Source organism: Rhododendron vialii, chromosome 11a (genome assembly GCF_030253575.1).
Source record: "Rhododendron vialii isolate Sample 1 chromosome 11a, ASM3025357v1".
In the NCBI taxonomy this organism is placed as follows: domain Eukaryota; kingdom Viridiplantae; phylum Streptophyta; class Magnoliopsida; order Ericales; family Ericaceae; genus Rhododendron; species Rhododendron vialii.
The window spans coordinates 15,689,706-15,708,446 of record NC_080567.1 but is presented as its reverse complement, the minus strand read 5'-3'; the positions used below and the strand labels follow the sequence as shown (position 1 = coordinate 15,708,446).

The 18,741-nt window shown below is 37.3% G+C and overlaps 2 protein-coding genes across 7 annotated transcripts; one reads left to right on the top strand and one right to left on the bottom strand.

The window, feature by feature from the left end:
- The first annotated feature begins 867 nt into the window (after positions 1 to 867).
- Positions 868 to 3,250, top strand: LOC131308384 (rust resistance kinase Lr10-like). Of its 4 annotated transcripts, none has more exons than XM_058335298.1 (3): positions 868 to 1,021; positions 1,694 to 1,756; positions 1,853 to 3,250. In XM_058335298.1, exons 2-3 carry the CDS (start codon positions 1,696 to 1,698, stop codon positions 3,130 to 3,132), a joined length of 1,341 nt encoding a protein of 446 aa, XP_058191281.1. In that variant the 5' UTR covers positions 868 to 1,021; positions 1,694 to 1,695; the 3' UTR covers positions 3,133 to 3,250. The 4 variants fall into 4 exon arrangements, with proteins under 4 accessions (XP_058191281.1, XP_058191280.1, XP_058191279.1 ...); XM_058335297.1 differs by having other exon boundaries at positions 868 to 1,025; XM_058335296.1 differs by lacking the exon at positions 868 to 1,021 and having other exon boundaries at positions 1,422 to 1,756; positions 1,853 to 3,152; positions 3,184 to 3,250.
- A 3,454-nt stretch (positions 3,251 to 6,704) lies between these two features.
- On the bottom strand, positions 6,705 to 10,417 carry LOC131308385 (uncharacterized). Of its 3 annotated transcripts, none has more exons than XR_009194419.1 (3): positions 10,012 to 10,322; positions 7,432 to 9,191; positions 6,705 to 7,291 (listed from the first exon to the last, which is right to left on the bottom strand). XR_009194419.1 is itself a non-coding variant. In XM_058335300.1 (2 exons), the coding sequence occupies exons 1-2, from the start codon at positions 9,123 to 9,125 to the stop codon at positions 7,064 to 7,066; spliced, it is 480 nt and encodes a 159-aa protein (XP_058191283.1). In that variant the 5' UTR covers positions 9,126 to 9,963; the 3' UTR covers positions 6,705 to 7,063. The 3 variants fall into 3 exon arrangements, 1 of the variants encoding a protein (XP_058191283.1); XR_009194418.1 differs by lacking the exon at positions 6,705 to 7,291 and having other exon boundaries at positions 7,357 to 8,623; positions 8,874 to 9,191; positions 10,012 to 10,417; XM_058335300.1 differs by lacking the exon at positions 10,012 to 10,322 and having other exon boundaries at positions 8,874 to 9,963.
- Positions 10,418 to 18,741: the final 8,324 nt, after the last annotated feature.

Genomic DNA, 18,741 nt, shown 5'->3' with positions numbered 1-18,741 from the left:
TTGGTTAGAACTCTTACATCTCACTAGAAGGTCAGGAGTTTGAGTCTTCCCACCTGCGTATGGGTGTTATTCCGTTGGGATTATTTATTTTCCTAATGGGGGCTCGTAGTTGAGGTGGCCGGGTTTATATATAGTGGTTTTGTTGGGCTTAGTTATCTCGTAAATTCTCACAAAATTGATGTAGTGCCCCGTGGTTTGTATTTTGTAATTCATACATGATGCAATAATCTCCTTTATCTATTGACAAAAAAAAGAAAAAAACACTCAAACGTGAACCTACAAAAGCCTCAACAAAATAAAAACTAAGTCTTTGAACATTGTACTCCTAATATTTTTCTTGCTCAGCATCTAACAATGTAATATAATGTATAACTCCATAAATGTGTTTGAGTCACTATTTACTAGGAAACCATATTTAAAATTCTTTTTGCACACACTCTCTCTTACTTCACTAAAGTTTTCTCTCTTCATTTAATTATAAAGTACAAATATATCTTTTAGAATAAGAGAATAGAGTAGCTAGAATTGTTTGTGTCTAACAAACTGACTAGTTAAAATAAGGAAAAATACCATTACACTGGCAATTTTAACTAGCTCTAAGGCATTCACTTAAATTTTATTTTTTTTCACTTACCATCCCAGAAATATTCCAAATCCTACCTTACCTACCATGTCCCAGCATTTAAAGTCATTTGTTGATTAGTCCTCTGGTAGCCCATTTTTTCTTCTAAGTTTGATTAATTGTCTCTGGTTTGACAGTTCTTTGATTGTGAAAGAGGAAGAAACTACACTTGTCCTCTTTGAAGCCACTCCAATTTCCAACTTGTCAGGCTTATGCCTCCTTTGAACAAAATAAAACATTGGAAATTCCCCTCCCAACTTTTCTCTCTCTCTCTCTCTCTCTCTCTCTCTCTGAGTTAAGCAAAGGACGAGGGCCGAAGAACTGAAGGCACTGCAGAATTCAGTTGTGAAATAAAGCAGAGTTGTCATCGGCACAGTAGCTTTGCATGCATGCCTGATTGTTGGTATGTGACCACTCAACTCAGAACTCACTTATAAAGCTTTCTTTCAACAAGACTTAATAACTTCTACTGATAATAGGTGATCAGATAATCCTGCCAAAAAAAAAAAAACAGAGAGAGAGACCTATGTAATTTTCTTTTAAAAAATAGGAGACAAAGTGGTGACATGTCTAGATATTATTAAACGGCCACCTGCTATTAGAATTGGAAATCTTGTGTTTTAGCTAGCCACATATGATATAGTACGTGCAGTTAGGGCCCAATTCAGATCACTGCAGTTTATATTCTCTACAGTTCTAAGTCGTTGAAAATTCAATATTCTCTACAGTTCTGAGTCGTTAAAATTTCATGTAATATCTCATTGTTTTCCATGTGGTGCTACTTGAATTGGAAATCTTGTGTGGCTTTTTGCATTTCAATAGCATGATGTTTTCATCTTCCTCTACATGGAAAATGAGAGTCTAGCTATGGGGAAAGGAAATGAAAGCAAAAACACTCATTGAAATTTAAAACAACAAATGCCCTGAAAGTTAAGGGCTATGTTTGAGCCTCAAATGAAGAAACTTGTACTGAGAGGTACTAAAAGACCTTTTGGAGACTCCACCAAACAGAGTAGTACCACATGGTTTTAATGGTTGGATATCTGAGATTTTCAAGTGTAAATGCCACAGAAATGTCTACGTTTGGGAGTCCTTCTCCAGCACCCACCAGCGACGGAGGGGCAATAGCTGCTGGTAAGTTCATTCACAGAAAAGAAAAAGTTGGCAAATAAAAATGACAATATCATACTAATTCATCATCCACTGGCATAACTGTTTTTCAACTTGCAGCCATTATAGTGATTGTTGCAGTACTCATAATAATCGGCCTTATCTCATGCACTTGCGCGAGGATATTGACAAGGACAACTGTGGCAGAACTGCAACGTAATGTTGCTACCATACCACAGACCTCGAATGTGGTTCAAGATTGGGAAATCGATGCACCCACGACGGAGAGGTTCCTCCAAGACCTGGCAAAGGAAAAACCCATAAGATTCACTGCCCTAGAGCTATGTAGTTTCACTGCTAATTACACAACGGTGTTGGGTTCGGGAGGCTTTGGAGTAGTTTACAAAGGACAACTCCAGAATGGAGTCAAGATTGCCGTAAAGGTCCTCAAAAGGAGCTTACAAGATAGAAGAGCTGAGGAGCAGTTCATGGCGGAGGTGAGCACTATTGGAAGGACCTTCCATATAAACCTAGTGAGGCTATACGGTTTTTCTTACGATCGCTTCATGAGAGCGTTAGTGTACGAGTACATGGAAAATGGATCGCTGGATAAATACTTGTTTAGTGATGATACACAAGGAATTGACTGGAATAAGCTGCCTGAAATTGCGATTGGGACTGCAAAAGGTATAGCTTACCTTCATGAAGAGTGTCAGCAGAAAATCATTCACTATGACATAAAGCCCGGTAACGTGCTACTGGATGTGAATTTTAACCCTAAGGTTGCGGATTTCGGCCTTGCAAAGCTTTGCAATAAAGACAACACCCATGACTCTCCCACAGGATATAAAGGGACCCCTGGTTATTCAGCACCCGAGTTTCTTATGAATAACTACCCTATCACTAACAAATGCGATGTTTATAGCTTCGGCATGCTTTTGTTTGAGATAGTAGGGAGGAGGAGGAATGCTAAATTAGGGTCCAGTGATAGCTTGGATTGGTTCCCAAAACATGTTTGGGATGAGTATGAGAAAGGTGATTTGGCAACAATGACATTTTTGTACGGGATAGAAGAGAAACATAGAGAGAGAGCTCAAAAAATGGCTATGGTGGCATTGTGGTGTGTTCAGGACTCACCGAAGGCGAGGCCGCCAATGAGTGATGTGATAAAAATGTTGGATGGACGAGTGGAGATCTTGCCACCTCCAAAACCATTCACTTATATGTTTCCTGTAGAGGTTAATCTGCTCAATCCAGCTACTTATACCGATAACAGTTCAAACTATTCAACCAGCTATGCAACTAATTCATCCAGCTATGGAACTAATTCATCTCGGTACAAGGAGCATACGACAGCAGTCATGGCTAAACACGAGATACAAATTGTCAGTTCATCCTAAGAAATGGGGTAACCATTGTAGTAATTTGTACACTAAAGAAAAGCCGCAATCATTTCTTCGTTTACTTGTGAATTGTAATGTCTTTGCACATATTTAAGACTTGGGCGATGTAGTTAATTATTCCAATATTCTTATATTTATGCTGCGTTATATGCTGGATCTTCTGGAAACCATCTTTACTAGTTTCGGGATAGAGGCAAGAATTGCATGATTAGTCTTTTCTGTAATTTCCTAGCTTCAAAGAAATGGAAGAACCATTGGACTTAGAAAATCACCTATAATGCAAATGTAGTCCAATTTTCAATTTTATGCACATAGAATATGCTCAATGGATCGATTCCTATTGAATGAGTTGTTCGAGTCATTTATGCAAAGTCAGCTGATGAAGCAAGTTGGAGCATGGAAAAGAATTCTAATTTATACAATGGTTTTCAATATAATTTAAGCAACCGCGAATTCTTTGTTTTTTATTAGAATTACCTACAACTTTTAGGAAACAAGCAGATATGTTCCGTTGCAATTGCTACTCGTCGTCTAATAAAGATTTAGTTCACATTGTTTGAAGCTAGCAAAAACCAATTCAGGTATGTACTATGCCAAATTACTGAAGGGCCTTCTTGATTGTGTGGATGTACATGCAAGAGTAGACAAGATTGGCGAGGATAAAATATCATGTAAATATAGGGTTAGATACGTATGCTTTTCATTTGCCATTGATAACAGAAGGAAATCACAGGATGAGGAATACAAGATCCATTTCGCTCAATAGAAGCCAAATATTTCGGAGAAACTTCAATTTTTGGAAATAAAATCCCTTTCGCTCATTAAAAGCCAAATAATTCAAAGCAACAAAATAGACTTCAAATTTCCGAAAACAAATTCCAATTTCAAATTGACGATGAAGTGATGCTCAAGAACGACGACGGCAAGTCAACTGTTGGAAGCAAATCATCAGGGGAAGAATTCTGGATGGGAGATTGATTTCAGCTTTTGCATCTTCTATGCTTCAAGGAGATGCCCTAACTGTAAGGATGGCAAGTCAACAATCGGAAGCAAATCATCTAACGAATGCACGTGGTGATAGGGAGTTCGGTCTTTTTTCTTCTTCTATTGATTATAAATTAATTTTCCCAGATTCATAAAGGATGTAATAGGGTAGCGGGTGGCGACCTCACATCTTAGAGCCATTGTTTCTAGTTAATGGAAAATTTTCTTTTGTTCTGAAAAAAAAGAAAAAGAAAGAAAGAACGACAATGCAACATAAATTCTAGCTCCAAAGCACAGCATGTCAGCATGCTTTCCTTTTTCATGTGGCAATAAACATATGAAAAGTAATCACACCATCAAGAACAAAGCCTCCTCAACATACTTTCAATTAGTGGGCCTCTTGGATAATTCTATGTACTTGTGGAGTCAAGAATGTAAAATTTTATCTAGTCTTAATTTTATTTGCTCGGCGAAGAAATTTATTTTTATCAAAACTCGATAAATGGTACATCGAGGGGGCAATTTCTCTAACCTTATTAAGAGTACTCAAACTAATTTTAATGGCAATGGACCTCAACTGCAGGCTCTTACTCCCTCCACCGTCAACTACACTTATCATCCTCTCAGCAATAGATTATTAGCTTACGACAATATGTGGCCCTAATTGAGACTTCTCCCCCATTTTTCCTAAATGACGACCAACCATGACAAACAAATAATTAGAAATTTTGGCAGAGCCGGGAAATGAAGTCAAAGGAGGCCGAACTATGAAAGAAATTTGGTTCGATGATTTTTCAAGACTATATCCAATCATTCAACTTTTTACAAAATGATTTTAGTAAATTGAAGAATTAATCTCTAAGTATTGTTGCTATCATAACATTCGACAACACGCAGTATCATTATCGCACGGTTCATTTACCAATTTAATGTGCTCAAAATGAAAAGGATTTAGGTGGGGCTGGGGCTAGGGCTGCAAACGAACCGAGCTGCTCGCGAGCGGCTCGCAACTCGGCTCGTTAGTGGCTCGTTCAAGCTCGGCTCGGAAGTTAAACGAACAAGCTCGAACCGATTTTTTCAGCTCGTTTTGTAAACGAGCTGAGCTCGAGCTAGGATAAGCTCGGCTCGAGTCGGCTCGCGAGCCGGGGTATATACACTTAAGTTAAAGATTTTTATTGTTATTTCATAATTTGTTCTTTTTGTTTTCAGTTTCCAGTCATTAAGGGAGGTGAGAGCACACGCACACCAGCACACCATCCCTCCAAAAGAAAGTGAAAGATATATACCTTCACAATCAAAATATTTTTGGTTGTATTAGGCCTATGCGAGGATATATATACATTTTTCGTTGGTCCGTTGAGGCTCGTGAACAAGCTCGAACTCGAGTCAAGCCAAGGCCCGCTCGGCTCGAGCTCGACTCGTTATGTTTTCACTAAGCTCGAGCTCGAGCTTGTGTTCCTTAAAAACTTAATAAACAAGCTTGAACATAGTAAAGCTCGGCTCGTTTGCAGCCCTAGCTGGGGCCACCCCAAATAGTTCCGTGGACTAGCATTTGTTAATTCTTATAACTATCGTATTATAACGAAACAATGAAATTTAAAATTTAGCAAAAGTTTATGATTCCAGAATGCAAAAGTTGGTAATCAGACCTCTAAGTAGTCGACCAATAAATGGTGTTCAAAGTTACCCAATAAGAGATATCACTCCTCGAATGTAAGAAGATAGAGACGAATTTGCAATTGGGATCATGCCGTAAAAGATAAATTTCTTTTGAATCTGCTATTCCTAGCATGGATGGCCTGCCCTTTAACGGACTGGGAAGAGAATTAATTGAGGTAGCGTAAGCTGGCCAGCCCGGACACACCTGACCGTTGAAACAAAAAAAAATCTACGTACCCTATAAAGCACAACAAATATTATTCTCAAAAGGGGAGCGGGGGGGGGGGGGGGGGGGGTTATGTTCCTCTGCCATTGATGCTAGAAGATGGGTCATTTTCTGCCATTGATGCTAGAAGATGGGTCATTTTTAATAAACCACCTTAGCATGTGTGGTAGGAAAGGCGTAAGCCCGTAGGGTCTCATGCACATCATCGCGTTTTGGATATCTTCGTGGCTTGCTAAGGATGAACGCGACACTTTTCTTTCTCTCTTTTTTTTTGGGTTTAAGTACTTGTCTTGACGCTAAGGACTTAGCAATAGAAAGAGAAGGTGATCTTTACACATCAAAATAATCGCTACCTCTGCAGCAAGTAAGCTGCTTCGGAGGCTGAAGCTGCACTTTTTCTTTCTTTTCACCCTTGTATTGTACTAAGGTTACACGGAACACTAACCAAATTTCTTTTCAAACAAAAACAACAGGAAAACCCCAAAACTAAAGGGTCACCTTCTCTAGCAAGTAAGTAGACTTTTCTCTGAGCCAGGGTATGTAGCAAAGCTAGCTCAGCCTGGTCTAGTTGCACTAACATCATATCTAGAATCCCACATTGATGAGAACCGAAAATCCAAACACTACAAGAAAATCGGAATTTACCAGCGGCCAAAAGCCAACTTGCTGAATGAACCGCGAAGCATGGCTATAGACCTACATGACCTATACATGACTTAAATTAATGGTAAGTTCTTGGTCAAGACAGCTTATGTTATTGCAAAGCAGATGGTGCAACAACAGAGAGGCCAATAGGGTCAGGCTAGTGGAGTTCACGAGGATGACAGCAAATGGAGGAGAATTTGGTATACTAAAGCACAAATGAAGATTAAGCTCTTCATGAGGAGATGTCTTCAAAACATTGTGCCGGTGAATACAACACTAGCTCATAGCCTCATAGCCTCATAGACATATCCAAATGGAGGAGACATGCATATTTTCATTAGACAAATCCAAATTTAGATCATCAACTCAAACAAACAAATATTTCCGATCAGCTCATCAACTCAAACAACTAAATCATTTCCAGCAGTAGCAGAAACCCAAAAATAGGCAATGGGTAAAGATATCAAAACGACATAAGCAGTATATAGAGTGTAGCACACATTTCCAACTAAGTAATTTCAGCTCCTGTACAATGTAAGAATGTACCTCAATCAAAACATTCGATGTCATGACTTGCGTGCGATGATCTTTGATGTGCTTGTGGAGAAGCCTGATAAGGGGGCCATTACAACCATCTCGAACCTCAGATATGCAATAGAAAATTGGCATAAGAATCTAAACAAATACATATATTGACTAACTTAAGTGGTATAATACTTTTTTTGAACTAAAGCGGTATAATACACATTACAGATTTCATCAAGTTAAGCAACTGTAATAACCTGTAATCCAGTAATCTCAGGCATATATCTCATCACGAAAGCCACTTGTTCTTTTAAATTGCTAATTTCAACCTCTTGAGCTTGCACCTTATCTTCTAGTTTACGTAGAGTTTCTTTGTCTCTCATTCTCTCTTTTCATCAACCACATTAAACCTTAGGGAATCAGATGTTATTCCCAATCTTACATTGCGGGGTCGGCAAAATCTTTATGTTTAGAGTCAAAAGATTTCCATACAGAAGTATTAGCAGGATACCTCATTTTAACATCCTTTGTCAGACCCTCAACGTGCCATTTCATAGATTCCGCTATTTCTAATGCCATATAGTCTTTGCAATCTTGTTTTCACGGGCAACCATTGCAGAACCTTTGCAGCCTTTTTCTTTACCTTTTGGATGAAGTACTCAAATTAGGCTCTGAATCATCATTTCTAGCCCACCTTGAAGCACCACATTTACAAAAATCATCATTTGCATGTTCCTCCCAAAATAGCATACATTCCTTAGGACAAGCATGAATGTTCTCATAACCAAGACCCAAATCCTTGATAATCTTCTTGGCTTCGTAGCAGTCCTTCGGTAATTTAGCATCTGGAGGAAGCATAGCTTTCAATGTTTAGAGAATCATTGTAAATGTCTCGTTGCTCAACCCCCTAAGGCACTTTAAGTGATACCAATGCACGATGGCTGACAGCTTGCTAAAATTCTTGCAACCTTCATAAAGAGGTTGCTTGGCATCTTTGAGCAAGTCGTAGAATCTTTGTGCATTTTCATTAGGTTGTTCACTTGGACCTTGGCTAAAGGGTTCTGCTTCATTTGTTTCATCTCTAATGTCATCCGTAGATCGAGTATGCATGTAAAACACATCATGCAACATTTCTTCTGTCACCAAACTGAAGTCCTATTTGTTCAATAGGAGTCTCACAAGTTTTGCTAGAAGTTGCTGCCGAGATAGTTTCCTCATGATAATACCAACAATCCTAACCTTGACTAATGCCAAATGAGACTAAGTGATCATGGACAACATTGAGGCTCAACATGAATGAATTCACACATTGCACACATGGACATAAAATTGTTCCCTCCTTCGACGCACTGAGAGAAGCAAAGTGCAAAAAGTCGATAACCCCTTGCAAATAGTCTCTTGATGATCTACTCTTCGTCATCCAAGTCTTATCCATTGGTTGAGCATTAACTAAAACAATGTGGGAAAAAAAGACATCCAAGTAAAAAAGGGAATGAATCATCAATATAAATATCAAGTAATCTTCTTAGCCTACTATTTTGTGTATTAAGGCACTTAGAACATGATGGCTGCTTTTATCTAATGATCAATGGCTTACAACAACGTAAAAAAACATGCGGACCAATTCATTCAGAATTACTCAATCACTTTACCATGTTATTAAACTAGCAAGAATAAAACTAATCATTGTGAAAAGTACCTTGAAACCGTTCATTTGACTGTACATCCAAGTTCTCTGCCTCATGAGGCTGTGAAGAGCCATGGGATTGGATAGGGTGTGAAGAGTTATGCGAGTTGGAAGGCCGTGAAGTTCTGGGCAAATGGTGAGGCTGTGAAGCTCTGGGCAAATGGGTAGTCTGTAAAGTGCCATGCAACTGGGTTGGCTGTGAAGATCCATGTGGCTGGGTGGGTTGTGAAGCCCCACGTGATTGGGTACGATGTGGAGATCCATGTGAGAGACTAGGTTGTGAATGTTGCTTTATTTCGCAAATATGAAGTCATCTTTTCTTTGCCATGCCTATTCAAACAAACAGTAGAAAAATAAACAATAATGGTCACTAATGCATAAGAGGGCATAAGCAAACTTCATGTAGCAAACTCAATCTCAGCATGCTAGCCAAACTAATAAGGTCAAGCACACATCATTTAGTAGAAAACTAAGCAAAATGCAGCAGATGAAGAAAAAGCATCAAGTAGTTGCATCCAGTTAGTTTGAACTAATAATATGATAACGAAAGCAAGATCCTAAGCGGCCACACGCATATCAACAACACACCACTATTAAGATATAGAACAAAATCAAGATCCTAATTTCCTGCGAACTAGAACTAGAAGTTGGAAAAACCATTGCAAAACGACCTAAAATCAATAAGCTTTAACCTTTCCAAGTTTGGCGAAAATCTTCGCATTCAAGTTTTACTTTCCAGATAAATCTTTATCGGATTCTAACATCCGTTCTACATTTCTTACGAAATAAATACATTATAATTTCCTCCTCAAAATAATGCTGAATTTCTTGGACTCACACAGTCATAGCCTATTTAATTTCAAAATCACTTTCCCAAATCCTAAGAAGATAAAGCCTCAAAATCCAGATCCATCCGAAACCAGTACAACATAGCGGACTCCAAAAAACCACTCCATCCAACATATCAGAATCCAAAGCCCATATTTGGATCATCCAAATCCTCATTGTTACCAATTACCTCAAATCTACAAAAAAGACAAGTTCATCAAGCAATACCAGCAGACGTAAACAAAGTCGGATAAAACATAGATGATTACGAGATCGAAACCCCTAATTCTTAACAAAAGAAAATAATTTTGAAGAATCGGACCTTGGTGTTGAACGGATTGGCGTTCGCCGAAATTTGTGAGGGAGGTTTCACAAAAACAAGATCTGTACGAGTCCATTCGCTTCGTTTTGCATGCAATGGCCACTGTACTACGCTTAATAGCAGAACCACTGCTAAACCCTTCGCCCAATTCTCGAAACCTCTAATTTCTAAACAACCAAACAAAATCCCAAAGCCTCGAACTGAGAATCTCAGTCCAGTACCTATACATACGCAATGTTCCGAGTCGAGAGAGACAGAGAGAGACGTACCAGCTCGATCTGATCAGCTATTGAGTTTTCACGCAGAGAGAGAGAGAGAGTCCTATGGCGATTTCGATTTGTTTCCGCGCGAAAAGAATTTCCTTTTCGCGGGTCAAAATTACTGATCTCTGCCGGCGCTTCTACTTGGGCCTCTGGGAAAGAGATCCAACCCAAATATTCCGATTTGTTCAGAATATTTTTTGAATGTTCCGAGCCCTTCAAAATTTGGGAAAAATGACGGCCAATAACGTGTTTTGATAATTAATACCCGTCAAAAACAAGCAAAAAACATTTGTTAATGCTGAAAATGTTCTTGAAGGGTATTAATTATCAAAACACGTCCTAAGCCGTCATTTTCCCTTCAATTTGTTTAGAATATTTTTTGAAGAGTCCCCGTAAAAAATCTGGTTCGTTAGATATCGTTAAGTGCTTAATCCATGCATTATTTTTTTGGCCCATACGATTGGAGACCAAAAAAAACGTATGGATCAAACACTTACTGATATCCCACTTGAACTGATTCTTCACAAGTACCCTTCAAAAAAAATTAAACAAATTGAACGGCTCAAATTATTTGCGTGAGATCTCAAAATGGTCCCACACAATGTGATATAGAAGTGTTGTACACAAAAGTGTTGTACGGTTGTACCCGTAGCCCATTATTAAGATATATGTAGCCACTTCATAAGAAGGAATCCAAAATTTTCCTTTTATGAATTGGCTACATGTAGCAAATTCGCAGTTGTATTTAACAGCACCCAAAAGAACTGATGAGGTGAAAATCATACACGAGTCTAGTTCCTGAGGTGGCCATGGAAATAACATAAATCCCCTTTCCTCAAATATTTGCTTATGTAATGGCTCCATATTCGAGTATTCAATTACGCTTTGGAGTTTAACGGAATTGTCTCAAATTTGGACTGGCAGTTGTTTTTTGTTCCTCTGTTTGTCGTTGTATAGCTTGCTCTATAGTTGAATTATTTATAGATACCGTATGACAGATATTAATGAACTGGATTGGCCTTCCAATTGAAAAAAAAAAAAACTAAAAAAAAACGAACTGTTAACTTTGAAGAAAAGATACAATACAATTAACCTAAATTCAATTAATGGATACAAGTCAAGTGATTTTACAAAATCTAGACTAGAAATGGGCACAAAGAAAAAATGCACATAACGCAAATAGATGGCCGAGATTCACTTAGGTTTGCAACCCCATGTGTACACCTAAGTGAATCTCACCATCCTGTTTCATACTAGGTACTTCTATTTGTAACCTACTATAGTTACTTACGAAAATCAGTCAAACCAACCGTGGAGGTAATTGTTCAAACTTATTATTTTATTTTATTTTTGTCTTCAATGTTGTCTTATCTGAAATTTAAATTTGAGTTTATCCATTTATACTATTCTACATAATTCTTCTAGTTGAGACAAAACGATCGCAAGTAAAAATTTTAACAAAAACCTAACCAAGAATTATCGAAGATAAATAATACTATTGTAGAATACGAGACCAATTGTAGAGACCTGTAATTTCATCATTTAATTTTTGGTATTTATAATGCAATTGGTCTATAAAAATAAAATGTATATATATATATGAATTTAAGGTTTGAACAAAATGTTGTTGTTAATGTGTGAGGGTGTATGAGTTGGGGGTTATAATGTGATGTTTGTTGAATAGAGGGGTGTTAGTGCATTAGGGCTATATGTATCAACACACCCCAAGACAACACTTCACTTTCCCCTTTTCTTTTTTTTAAGCCGAAGCTCTCTCTCCCTCCTCTCCCTTTCTCTCGGTCTCCTCTCTCTCACTCCCTCAACCAAATTCTTGCTACTCCACCATCAATCCTTGAAAACCCACGCACATCTCTTCATCCTCGGCCCTCGGATCGCGTGGGAAGAGCTCGGTGGAGGCATATTTCGGATTTGGAGGCTAGGGTTTGGTTTGAGCTCAAAGCTTGGTCTTGATACTTGAGGTAGGGATCTCCTGCCTTCTTTATATGTGTTAAGTGTTGGTTTGATGTGCAAGGATTAAGTTTGATCATCTATTTTGAGTCTTGAATAAATCTAGTGTATGCTGAAAATTTCGTGGGTTCTGGTAATCTGTCTTTTTGGGGCCTTTCTGCTAGGAATTAATTTTTGGTATCTTCATAACTGTTAAAGTACGTTTCAATACGAAGATTTCGGTACCAAGATCATGCAAAACCGATAATCACACAATTAGTTATGAATTTTTGAATACTGGCTGTTTGCTGGATGTGCGAATCTGTGCGTGGCTGTCTTCTTTTAACTTTCTGGGCATGACGAACATTTTGGGTGGCTTTGGGTCTTTTACAGGAGGTGCATATTTAAGTTAAGAAGAGATTGGCGTTGGAATCAATTAATTTGGTTAAGTATACAATTTTTGGTGAATTTCTAAAGCTGGGTTGGTTGATAGGTGCGAAAATGGTTGCGAAACTGTTTTTCTTTTGATTGTTGGGTTAATCTCCTCTCGTTTCTGAACCTGGGATTTTTACTGAGTGTAGGGCTTGTCGTGGTGCAACTTTTGGCTTTGGTTTCACTATTTTTGGGTTTAAGATGAAAGAGTTATGATTTTTCAATCAATTTTACTTATTCCCGCGTAGAATCTGACAGCACCGGCGGACTTAGGTAAAATGGCCATAACTCCTAGCTCGGGACTCGAAACGACACACCGTTTGTTTTGGTAGAAACTAGACACATAGAGCTTTCCAACGATACATCCCATGCATCATGGGTATGTCCGAGCGATAACAGATTTGCATCCAAAGTTGACCTAAATTCTGCCTTTGTACCAGTTTTTACTGTTATGTTGGAGCTATAATTGAAAGGCCGTAGTTAAGTTACCCGAACTCCGTTTTTGATGTATGATCTATGGATTCAAAGGAGAAGCCTACTTTTCAATGGTTTAAATGTCGTTCTTAAATTTATGTTATTTGATCGGATATAGTCAGAACTTCAAGTGTGAATGATTAATTTCCCTTATTGGATATGTGGGGATATGATGAGTCGATCTAGATGATTAATTATTGGGATATGAGAATTAGTGAGCATAAGGGTTAAAATACTTGTAAACGATTGGAATAGAAAATGGATTAGATGGATGATACGATCGATGATAAATTAAGTTGTAGAATGTTTGACGCGATGTGTAAATTATTCGATGTCTTTCCATGAGATTGAGTCTTTGGGCTTGCGGGATACTTGCAGTGAGTTAAACAAGATTTGGTGAATCACTTGGCATGAGTGCATGGTTGTTAAGCACTGATGGGTACTACAAAGATGAGGATCTTTATAAGTATTTGCAAATTAGACTCTTAATGGAGATGTCACAAAGGGGGTCCATTAGGTGGTAATATGAGATGTGAATCAAAAGGATTTTAGTGGACGCACGGGGGTCCTTAAAGCCCGGAATTGAACGAAAGGATTTTAGTGGACGGACGGGGGTCCTAAAAGCCCGGAATTGAATCAAAAGGATTTTAGTGGACGTACGGGGGTCCTAAAATCCCGGAACTGAATCAAAAGTATTTTAGTGGACGCACGGGGGTCCTTAAAGCCCGGAATTGAATGAAAGGATTCTAGTGGACGCACAGGGGTCCTAAAAGCCCGGAACTGAATCAATAGGATTTTAGTGGACGCACGAGGGTCTTTAAAGCCCGGAATTGAATGAAAGGATTCTAGTGGACACACGGGGGTCCTAAAAGCCCGGAATTGAATCAAAAGGATTTTAGTGGACGTACGGGGGTCCTAAAAGCCCGGAACTGAATCAAAAGGATTTTAGTGGACGCACGGGGGTTCTTAAAGCCCGGAATTGAATGAAAGGATTTTAGTGGACGCACGGGGGTCCTAAAAGCCCGGAATTGAATCAAAAGGATTTTAGTGGACGTACGGGGGTCCTTAAAGCCCGGAATTGAATGAAAGGATTTTAGTGGACGCACGGGGGTCCTAAAAGCCCGGAACTGAATGAAAGGATTTTAGTGGACGCACGGGGTCCCTAATGCCCGGAAGTGCACAAGAAAGCCATGGATCCACCGAAAGGTGTGATGCCGGAATGGACATAGGACGCACGGGGTCCTTAATGCCCGGAAATGAAATCGAAACATGTGACAGTGAAAACGGAGAATCTTCATAGTATTTAGCATCATACTAAGATTGAAATGTCAGTTTGAGTTGGTAACTTGGATTGTCTAGTATGTCAATACATGTTTTACATTCCTTCTTTTAGACCTCCAAATCATTGTGGCTTGTTTTCCTGATATGTGGTGGTCATCTTGTTATGTGTGAATGCATATTTGGTACCTTGTGGTGCTATGCATTGCGAGAGTTTCATAAAAGACATCTTATTGTGAAGAGATTTTTACTAGATGTTAAACTTGAGATTTGAAGATTGATTTGGGGTTGACGGGTGAGTTTCGTTGTTGTTGAGGTGCGATATTGTTTGACTTGTTATTGCTTACCTTATGTTCTAACTCCACATGCCTAGCATGTATATTTTGGGGTGAGGTTGGCTAGTTGTATGAGAAAAGAAAGTGTGAACATTTCGTTAAAGAGCTAAGATTAATCTTTAGGTCATTGAAATGGAAATGAAAAAGCAAGGATTGATTTGGATAACGTCGTAATGGTAAACTGAGATTTTTAAGAGTATTGGTGTGAGTGGGTGAGAGTGTTGGTGTTTGAGAAATGGAGTTAAATATTTTTCAGCGTGAGTATGACATTTTGAGCTTCACTTTTGACAAAACAAGTATGCTTTTGGAAAATGTTTTCCCTTGTGATCTGTCTTCACTTCTGCATGTAATTTAGGTATGGATATCTCTACGAGCTAGTGTAGCTCACCCTATCCTTTCAGGTACTTGTCATGACACTTAGCTTGGATTGCATGGAGTGCACATTGAGATGTCTCGTGAGGGCTTCATTGATATCATTAAGGAAGTGTTCATCAGCTAGTCCAATTCATGTTGTGTACTTTACTCCCAATTGAAGGTTGTGCCCTTTTGATTAGAATATTTGTAAAGCCATGTATAAACTCTTCTCCTTGACTATTATGAAACCCATTTAATTGTAAACGTTTGGGAGACTTTATGTAAAAAAAAAAAAAAAAATTTGGAGAGAAGAGCTTTGATTCTTTGCTTTGATTGGCATGACATTTAAGGGTATATATAGTTGAGAGAGAGACTTATTTGTAGAAAATGTATTATTATTTTAGTTGAAAATCGAGGGCGTGACACCAATAATTTGGGAACAACAAGATTACTCATTGGAAATAATGCACGGAGTGTAATATTTAGCAGTTTTAGCGGCAGAGTTTTGAAATTTCGAAAAGTATTGTGCTGAAGTTTGTTAAACAATAAATATATCTCTGTAGAACCTAATAAGCCCTTACTCAATTTTAAATGAAATTTGAGTAAAAGCTTTATTTGGCGTGAAAGAACTTAGAGCATCCATAACATATGCCAAAAATGAAAGAATTTCTTGTCATTCCTCTAAAATGGCAAATTGCATGCTACATCCATAAACAAAAAATTATCTTAAATTTGACAAATGCAAATTCTTTGTCATATACGGCAAAATTGCCATTTGATAGTGTGTGTCAGTGTGTGTTGAGAGAGAGAAGAGCCAATACTTAACATGGTGTGAAGCACACTTACCAATTTTTAGGCAAAATGACATTTATGGGTGTAGATGCTTTCAAACGGGGCTAATGATTCATTAATAGCATAGCTGTAAATGCAAGGAATAAATCGTCTTCCAAATTTGAGTAATAATTTATGTCTCCCCTTAGGCCTATTTTAGCTAAAAATAATATAAATGGATTAGTTTTTGTTCTTATTCAAAAAAAAAAAATTTTGCATTTTTGTTGATTACTTTTTCGTCGTTTTTTTTTTTTTTTTGATTGTTGCTTTGTAATGACGAGATGAATCTAAAAGGCAAAAAAATTACGATTGAATAAGAACAAAAAAAAAATTGTCTGTTTAGATTTTTTCGCCAAAATAGGCCTTAATTTGGTTAAAAGTTTAATTAAAACTCAATTTGACACTGTACTAATGATTTTTTTGACTAAAGAATTGAACATTTTACTTGGATTTTGGAATTAGGCTTTGTTTGAAATCAAAGGAAATGAAAAGAAAGGAAAAGAAAATGGCTGAAAAATGAGAGGAAAAATTTATTATCCACTACACTTGAATTTTTTATTTTTTTTTCTCTTTTAACCAAATAATAGAAGGAGAAGGGAATTTTTTTTAATTTCCCTTTATTTTCTTTTTTCCTCGGAGCCTGTTTGGAACTTAGAGAAAAGGAAAAAAAAAAAGAAGAAAGGAAGGAAAAGAAAAGTGGGGAGGAAAGTAGGGAATGCAAATTTTTTCTTTAACCTAATTATCGATTCAAAAACTTAGCTTATATGAATCGCTATTGATTCGATACTAATAATGGCAGTCGATTCAGTATAGTTAGGATATACATGTACCCACGATTGAAAATTAGTTGATGATACCTACATTTTTCTTATATACTATGGCTCTCCCTCTTCCTTTCTCTCTCAAATAGTGATAATTGCATAATTGCCACTAATCAGATCTTACGTTCAAAATTGAGATATATCTCTCTCTTCATCAAATTTATTTATATTATAGTCCTCTTGTGATTTCCTCCCTCCCCCCCAAAAAAGAACAACCTTCCACATTCTCCGTGCTGTTTTTAAATTTTGAACGTTATAAAGAGATAAATCATATCAAAGGTTTTCATTTAACGGTTATTTGTAATGTCTTCTCATATGGGGTAAGACATACATATACACGGAATTCACCCTATATGAGATGGAGTTAAAAACAACCGTTGTATCAAAAAAATTCGAAACGGTGGTTTTTTTTTTTTATCCAAAAACAACCAGTGTTTGATATTTAATTTAAATTATGTTTAAAAAGCGTTGCGCCGTGCTTTTAAGCACGGTGATGCACTAGTCTAATTCTAATATCGGAGACTAATCCAATGATATATCAATTAGATCTAATAAAAATGAATCAAGGAAATCTTCTTCATTTTTTATTCTAAATTTTAGCTTTTGAAAATGAAAAAATGGAGGAAAGTAGGGAGGAAAATTCTTCTTTGTTTTGTTATTTTTCTTTTTGTTTTCTCTCAAACCAAATAAGGGACCCTTTCTTTTCCGTAGGACCCAAACAAAGCCTTTAAGTTCCGAACAGGAGAAACTTTTTGGTATAACGGGTAAATGACCCACTTGCTATCCCTCCTTCACAAAAAAACCTGACACGTGGCAAACAAAATCTAAAACAAAATTTGAGGGTTTCAATTGTAATTCCCGCACAAATTACTCTTCTTCCCGTACAAAGGCTTGGTTATCTTTAACTTAATTATTTTTTTTTATTTTGTATGTTTTGTTAGTCTCTTTTAAATTTTTGTTAGATTCACGTGATATTTTTAAAATTAATCATCTGTCTAGATGAGAGGAGTCTAAAAAGTACAAAATTATTACCAAAAAAAATCAATAAAGACAAAAAAAAATATCAAACAACTGTCTTTTAGAGCTCAAGTGTCGTTTTATTTGAAATTTTTCATCGGTTCATATTTTTATACTTTACCGATTATTCTCATCAAAATGAACGATTAACCCTAAAAATTATGATAAAAAGCTAAACGAAAAAGTTGCGAAATGTAAAAAATACCGCAATAAGTTTAGAACAAATTAAATACTCCCTCCGTTCCATAATGAGTATCCATGTTACTATTCTGAACATTTTAAGAAATTTTTTATATTTTTCAATTTATAATGCTAAAAATACCCTATATATATATGGATTGAAAGATATAAAAATGAAAAATGCCCAATCTAAAAAAATATGGACCGATGAAAAAATTCAAATAAAACGATATTTAAGCTCTAAAAGAAAATTGTTTTGATACATTTTTTCGTCTTTAGTGATTTTTTTTTTTGTTTTTGTTTTTGTTTTTTTGTTAAAAACACGTGAAACGAAAAAATTAATTAAAGAGATCCAAGCCTTTGTACGGAAAGAGGAATAGCTTATGCGGAAATTACAGTTGAAATCCTCAGATTTTATTTGCCCCGTGTCCGTTTTGTTGTGAAGGGGGACAGGGACATATCGGATATGGCACATTTCAGCCACACTCATTTCATATACAGATGGGGTTCATTAGAATGGACCTCACTTATATATGAGATGAATGTGGCTGAAATGGTCTACTGGAATGGACCCCACCTATATATGAGATGAATGTGGCTGAGATGAATGGATCCCACCTGTACGTGAGATGAATGTGCCACACCTAACATGCCTCTGTCATTTTTGGTGAGTTATACACCTGTTATACCAAAAAGTTTCTCAACAACAGGAGTAACTGCGGAGATGGTCTAAGAACACCCCTCCGTCTCCCCTCTCTCCCTCTGACCCACCACCATCGATCCACCGCCTCTGCGACG